Raw genomic sequence first — 7,132 nt, 5'->3', positions numbered from 1 at the left:
CTTATAATCGATACGCAAGCCCCACTCGCGAAGGCAGAAGGCCCAGTCAGGGTTTCTTAGAGCGGCGGGGCCTCAACCAATGTATCGGGCTCGCAGTCCTCCGAGGGCTCGGTCACACAGGGGGCCCACGGGGGCGTTGATACCCCCGATCGGGTATCGTGGTTTGGGTAAATGGCATTGTGGTGTCTGTGATGTAACAGCTTGGGACGAGGGCGCCTTTGAACAACACACAGGTAGGCCTATTGTTTCGGGCTTTTTTGAGGGGTTATTAAATAACAGGATTACAAGTTATATATTACGTGTCAGATTGATATGCAAATGTGTGTTATTTTGTAGGACAAATTAATATTTTGAAATTCACTATAATTTCAAATTATACTATAATTTGAAATTATAGTGAATGGCTTGTCGCTATCGCAGTCCCAATCGGGTTTTTTGATCCCAACACATGTTCATAGCCATTGTTACATTGTATATAGTTTCAAATTGATTTTCATTAATCTCGGAAAATAACACACATTTGCATATCAAATTGACACGCACTATAGTTCTGCTGTCTTTAAGGTGGTAAAAAGCACAAGAATGCTATGTGGTATTATGAAGAGGGCGCGGTCGTGGACCAGGAGCTACCAGATTGCGTTAAAGTGGGTGTGGCTATGAAGCACCAGTCCGGACAGGTCCTTGCTAGTTGCTGGAGGACGGCTACTATTACTGCGAATTCTGTGATGCCAAGATGACTAGCATTGGGTCTGTTCAAATGCATTTATCTGGGAAGAACCATATCAAGGTGAGGGTCTTGCTAATATGCTTTTTCGCAGCCAGACTTCCTCGTTGTGGATCAGGCCGAGAAGTACCTATCTACCAACGCACACGGTATGTTGATGCACGATACGGACTTCAGAATACATTATGCCCGCCAGTTCTACAAGGGCGATACACCTGCGGAATTTGGTATCGTTCCTCGAGGTAGATGATATTCTCCTCGCACTACGATGATGCTATCATCATCACAGGGATTGCCCCATCCTACTGGGCAGATGTCCTCTATTGCCCACTTTGTGACCAGAGCCCGGCAACTTGGAGTAGCTGGTCGTCACATTGTAGCAGCAAACGACACATGTCGCGGGTGGAGGAGCTGAGCAGCCAATACTACTGCTATTGGATCCAGCTTACCTCAGGCGGAGTGATACGTATAGATGGATGAGCATCGTATTGAATTTCCTGGAGTAATTCAGGTGGAGTATTTCTTCGATCTGGTCACTGGACTGTGGCAAACTCAGAAGCCCGTCGAGATGGATGTCCTCAGACCACCTATCAACAACTGATGACGTTTTTCAAATCTTAGCGATGTTTTGTTGTTCTTTGGGGAGTTCAACAGGGAAAATACGAAACTGATCGAAAATATAATTATTACATTATGAAACTTTTTAGCCTCCACGGTTCCGACGCGGTATTGGCAATTATTACATTATAATTACATATAATAAGATATACATTCCGATGCATGACCATTTATTTACATTTATATTTCTACGTCGACATTATAAGCTCTACGAGCTTTGTTTGAATGTCGAGGTTATTATTGAAACCACTCATGGTCATTGGAAGGAATGGTATCGTTTGATCACCATTGATGATCTTAACTCAATAGCACTTCATGACTCAGCTGAGGGACTAGCAGCGCTCGTCCCTCATAAGATAACGGGCCTCTTGTTTGCGCTCACTGACTTCTCGAATGATATGAGGAACTCTTCAGCAAGTATTGCTTCAAAATCAAGCCGCGCGGCGCCAATGAAAATCCCTAGTGGAGCGCAACACCGTTATTTCAGCATTGGAAACGTCAGATTTGATCCCATCAGAGTGCGGTCGATTATCAATCATCGTCTTCCACTATTCCGAGTGCAGCAAGCTTCTTGGCACTTTCATAGGTCTTGGCGCCTCCTATGAATCCACTGGCGTGAACCTACCGAGCAGTTTACATGATCGCTGATATCACCGTTGGCTTACGAAAATAAGGCCGTCGATACCAGCCAACTTGGATAGATCTTCATCACGGACTCCTCGAAAGCGAGACGGTAGAGGTTTCCGAGAAAGAAAGTTATGCCCTTCAACCTGAACCAGTAGACTTCACTCTGACCGAACGACTCCGGCCCGGGGACAGCAAAGTGAACGAAGCTCGAGGAGAGCCAAGTGGCGTCATAGAATTGCTGAAGACTTCATGGAAGAAGCTGAAAATCGTATATATACTTGAAATTCTACGATACACTTCATATCAACGTGTTATCATCCCAAAGAACTTACACCAACTGCTTGTACTCTGTACCCTCCAGTGGCATCGGAGTATATAACGTATAAGATACCTACCAAGAAGATCTGATGATATCATGCACGGGTATCCCAGACGTACTGGATGTATCGGCTTTCCTCTTCGTGGCATCACCGTTTTTCGAGGCTTCGGTAGCCAACCCCTTTTCACGTTCGATTTCGAAGATATGCTCCGCGAATGGACACCCACGAGCGAGGTGAATCACTCGTCCCGAAGGATGGACCTGATTTATATCTCACCAGTCAGTTCAAGTCGTGACCGCACCGTTGACAACTCGTCCAATGAAACCCCATGCTACTTCAAACCTCTTCGATATCGCTTCCTCTACGATCTCTCTTGCCGGTATGAAACTCGAGAGAATGGTCTCTATCTGTGCCGACAACTCCTCCTCGCAGATCGCCATCGCCTGTCTAAACAAGCCCGATAAGATCCCGCCACTGCCCCCCCCCAAGAATACCTGAAACGCTCTTCTTCCATCTCCGAAGTAACTTCCGGCTCATTCCATCTGGGATTCTTACGGCTAACCCGAGAAGCCAGATCGGTGAAAACGCGGTACCTGTTGAAGTTGATTCCATACGGAGAGAGGAAGTCTCAGTGTATGATACTTCGGGGCTTCGTCGGCTATCGGAACACCGTTGTCAATCGCATCCACGGACTCTAAAGGGACGAACACTCACGGACTGAGTTAGTGATGAGATCTACACACCTATGAAGTCATTATAGAGCTTCTTGTATAGAATATCGAGCTTCCTATCATCAGTAACATTGTACACATTACGCAGCATCTCCCGGCCGAAGTATCTGAGCCGTCTACTCTCAACATGTGGTTACTATTATTAGTTAGAGGGCGATAACGAAATTGTTGATTACTTGTATACTAACCCAGCACTGCTCAGTCTTGACACCCTGTTCTCGTCGTCGAACTTCTCATCGAAAGTTCGCTGGTGATGGTCGAAGCGGCGACGTGGTGGGTCTGCAAGGATTAGCTACTACTACTACTGAGGTTCTCGAAAGGAGGGCCTACCAAACTCGGCACCAACGTCTATAACTATATCGGCCTTGCTGATGACCTCTGGGTTTCGTGTCCGTACCAAATCTGATCAAAACTCTTCCCGTCAAACACTGTTGATTTTCTACGAAGTTTTTCACAATAAAGAGCAGCGATACGAATCATGAGTGTAAAACCGTTTCGGTGGGATAATGATGTCAGAATATTTAAGTGAGAGCAGCCGCAGACCACCATCCCTAGTACTGTAGTTCTTTGATCCGCCGAGGATCTTATCGAGCATGACCGTGCCGAGTACCTCGTCGCAATGGAATTTACCACTATGAGTGGCGATAGTGACAGGTCGTAGTGAAGGCAGTGTAGCAGATGACATTGCAGTGGAAAAAGATGACATCGACTGACCACAACTCTCACAGAACGACCTTAAAGGGTCCTCACCGAGAACACCTAATGGAGTCCCGGCTTGAAAATCTATACCATGCAGGACGATTCATCGTTCCAGCCAGTTATGGCCTGACGCTCATGCGATTGTATGCTCTCCGGTGACACTAATACAATAGGTGAACGAGTCGAACGTCAACAAACGTTGAGGGAGTTATGTCTCACTCATCCATTATGCGTGACTGTGGCCCGTCATCAGAAGGTAACAGCCTAGAAACCGGGGAGCTAGTTCAATGAAGACACCTATAGAAAATACAGGATGGTGGGTCTGTTTCATAGGAGCCAATTACGTCTTGAACTTGAGTAACGCCTTGAGTAGCCATAAGTGATTCCGGCTGGCCATTTCATTGCTCGAGTAAACACTTAGAGGCGCCCTAAGTTGGTTAATACAAGCAAATATTGTACTCCACAGGGGTTGAACAAGGGTCCTTTCGGAGTACCGTACTCGAATATTGTAACTGGCAGGGGTCGAACCTGGGACTACGTGTGACAGAGCGGTGGTCTTCCGCTAACCCAAGATAACAGAGAAGAGAAGGGAATTCACAAAGAAAGCCTGGGACAGAGATGAAATCGGAGAACGCAAATTCGGACGATGTTCAACGCCGTTTCCAGATTCAAAGATGCCGAGCAAGAGTTGTGATTGACCGGCCGAGTTGAGTTTTCAGCCGTTTTTGAGATGAGGTTGCAAGTTCTACATCGTATTGGGGCGATGTGAGAAGGATATCCAATGTATGTTCTGCTGTTTTCGTACTTCGCAACCTCTATGAATCCGCAATTACAAGACGTTGAAGAGGCAAGGTTAGCTGCATATGACCAGCCTGGTCACCTCCTGAGGAGATGACTGTAATTGACCCAGATGTTCCATGCTCCAGTGGGTGGTCTCGGGACGGTTAACTGATTTGCGTCATCATAAGTTGATTACTGTGGCTTTAGTGATCCTCCACTGGAGTACCCTCACGACAGTCATGCTTATATTTCCTCCAAATAATACATTTATCATCTGGAAACTCACATATTTCGCTGGGATCGACGGGAGAAGTACCCGAACCATCAGTAAGCATGTCTAACGGTGAGAGTCCATGGGCAAGGAGATCAGAGCTAGAATTGATCTCATAAGCCGCACGAGAGACAGCCTCGAACCAAGTTTCCTCGTCAACAAAAGCAGTTGTCAAGAAAGAAAGTCTACGTCGTAGTCTAAGGCAGGTCCATAATCGAATTGAACAGAGGGCATAGATCTCGAAGCCGACTTGATGATACTAGCGTCGTCGGTCAAAATCCTCCGTAGTGGGTAATGATAGAGCCGATGGGGTAGGTTGGCTGCCTGTTGTATATCGATGCCATCGATTCGATGACCGCCGGTACATCAACAGTGGGGTAACATAAGAGTGGATTAGTGAGTTGACAGACCAAATTAATGGAGAAGGATTCACCGCTCGAACCATTGGTTGTTGTAGTCATAGCGTGAACTGGCTGCTTTAAGTGGTCGGTCAGGGATGACTATATCGTTGAGACTCTTGGGTTGTCTATTGCCAGGGTCGGTCTTGACGAGAGCACAAGTGATGCAGCTTCTTGAGACTTTCTTAGCTGCTTCTTCGAAGGCGATTGTAGTTGGCTTCAGATACTAGTCATCGGAATAGCACTTGAGGATAGCTGCTATCCGATAGCAGTGATCCCAGGACTCCTGGGATCACTGGGGCTATGGGGCTGGGGCTGGGGCTCCGGGACTATGGGCCAGGAGCAGTATGCTTGAGAGAATGACAGAACTCAGCACAATTGTACAGAGAATCGCCGTCAGCGGCTAACGGCAATTTTCTGTACAAGTGGCTGACGGTCAGCCCGTTGACAAATACCATCTTCAGCTAGGGGTAGAGATCTATAGATGGCTAACATGTTAGCCTAACATGTTAGAAGGTAATTGAGCAATGTCAAACTAAGGTGATTCTTGTAGTGGCGGTGATGCATTGGTGGGAACTCGTATTGGTTGTTCAAGTCATGGTCTTTGCGAAAAGGTCGTGACCTTTTTTCAAAGACCTCCTTTTTCGAAAAGGACGTCACTGGCGGTCACCGCCATGGGTGAGGTCACCTGTAACACTGTGTTACTATTGTTGCTGTGGCGACTTTACTCATGATAGTCGTAGCCGGTGTCCTTTTGTAGGCTACCTCACTCATGGTAGTCATAGCCGATTGAAACCCTGCGAGAGCTCCAGGTAACCTGTCTCCTCCGGCAGGAGTGGACAGAATAGACAACGTATCTTCTGTCATGAAGAGACCTGCGTCATGTTCTACATAGTTCATGTCATGTATTCTCTAAGTGAAAGTGCAGGTGATTACCTCGTCCTTCATCACAGACCCTCTATTCGATCATGCTCAGGGACATATTGCACTTAGCGTTTAGCACGGATTTCAGCACGCGAGATAGCCTAGCTCATTCTACGATTCGTGAATCACGTAGACCGTTTGGCCCCATACTAAGCTCTACTATATCCCACCTAACTTGAGTCACAACCCTGCTATAGCGAGGTTTGCTACGTCAGTCGCGACTTCAGACTAAGGATTAGTGAAATATGCCCCTGTTCTCACCAAGTGTCCTGCAGTTCAACAGTTGCTTGTCAACAGCAGTTGAGCAATCTTGAACTCTCGAGACAAGACAGCTTACGGGTTCTAGGCGTGACGTGACACGGCTCGAGTTCCTTTTGGCGTCACTTATTCCTCGTGACTCACAGTGAAACCAGCAGCCACATTACTGCTTTCGCCCCAAGTTTTCCCCTTAATTTTTCCTTGCACCATGAATACAGTTGTCGCTTTCTTGGTTTCATTCTCTGTCGTTGCTGTTTCGGTGACAACTGATCCGTGTGCCCAGATGTGCCACGATCTCGGCGATAGTACGGCATGTGCTAGTTCTGGGAAAGGTTCCTATTGCAAGTTTTGGCAGCGTCCAGCGGTCTGTTATGGATTCAAGCGCAGGAAGGATAACACTTTATGCTACGTTACAGGAGTCTCCGACGACGCCAACTGTTCTGGTGCCCCTGTTGCTTGTCCGAGCGGTCCTCCCTTCACCACTGCCGTTCCTTCCACCCCTCGTCCAACACATGTACCTACTACAGAGCCTCCCTGCTCCCCTACCACTACCCGCACCAGTACTACGGTCAATCCGTGCGACATCACTACTACTAAGGCTGCTCCTCGCACCAGTACTACGGTCAATCCCTGCGACATCACTACTACTAAGGCTGCTCCTCGCACCAGTACTACGGTCAATCCCTGCGACATCACTACTACTAAGGCCGCTCCCCGCACCAGTACTACTGTCAATCCGTGCGACATCACTACTACTAAGGCCGCTCCCCGCACCAGTACTA

The 7,132-nt window shown here is 47.4% G+C and overlaps 2 protein-coding genes across 2 annotated transcripts; one reads left to right on the top strand and one right to left on the bottom strand.

Moving 5' to 3' along the window:
• Window positions 1-79: 79 nt before the first annotated feature.
• Pmar_PMAR017060 (hypothetical protein) lies at window positions 80-974 on the top strand (the record flags this gene model as incomplete). Its single annotated transcript, XM_002767438.1, has 4 exons — window positions 80-233; window positions 565-644; window positions 689-787; window positions 819-974. The coding sequence occupies 4 exons, from the start codon at window positions 80-82 to the stop codon at window positions 972-974; spliced, it is 489 nt and encodes a 162-aa protein (XP_002767484.1).
• Window positions 975-1,828: 854 nt separating this feature from the next.
• Window positions 1,829-3,713, bottom strand: Pmar_PMAR017059 (Protein MYG1, putative). The gene is made up of 11 exons (XM_002767437.1): window positions 3,579-3,713; window positions 3,351-3,422; window positions 3,197-3,299; window positions 3,033-3,127; window positions 2,932-2,983; window positions 2,784-2,882; window positions 2,625-2,736; window positions 2,408-2,549; window positions 2,302-2,360; window positions 2,008-2,112; window positions 1,829-1,963 (listed from the first exon to the last, which is right to left on the bottom strand). The coding sequence occupies exons 1-11, from the start codon at window positions 3,703-3,705 to the stop codon at window positions 1,874-1,876; spliced, it is 1,056 nt and encodes a 351-aa protein (XP_002767483.1). The 5' UTR covers window positions 3,706-3,713; the 3' UTR covers window positions 1,829-1,873.
• Between the last annotated feature and the right edge of the window lie 3,419 nt (window positions 3,714-7,132).

The sequence above is a fragment of the Perkinsus marinus genome (genome assembly GCF_000006405.1).
Source record: "Perkinsus marinus ATCC 50983 genomic scaffold scf_1104296970664, whole genome shotgun sequence".
Classification (NCBI taxonomy): domain Eukaryota; phylum Perkinsozoa; order Perkinsida; family Perkinsidae; genus Perkinsus; species Perkinsus marinus.
This window is presented reverse-complemented; position numbering and strand designations above follow the sequence as displayed.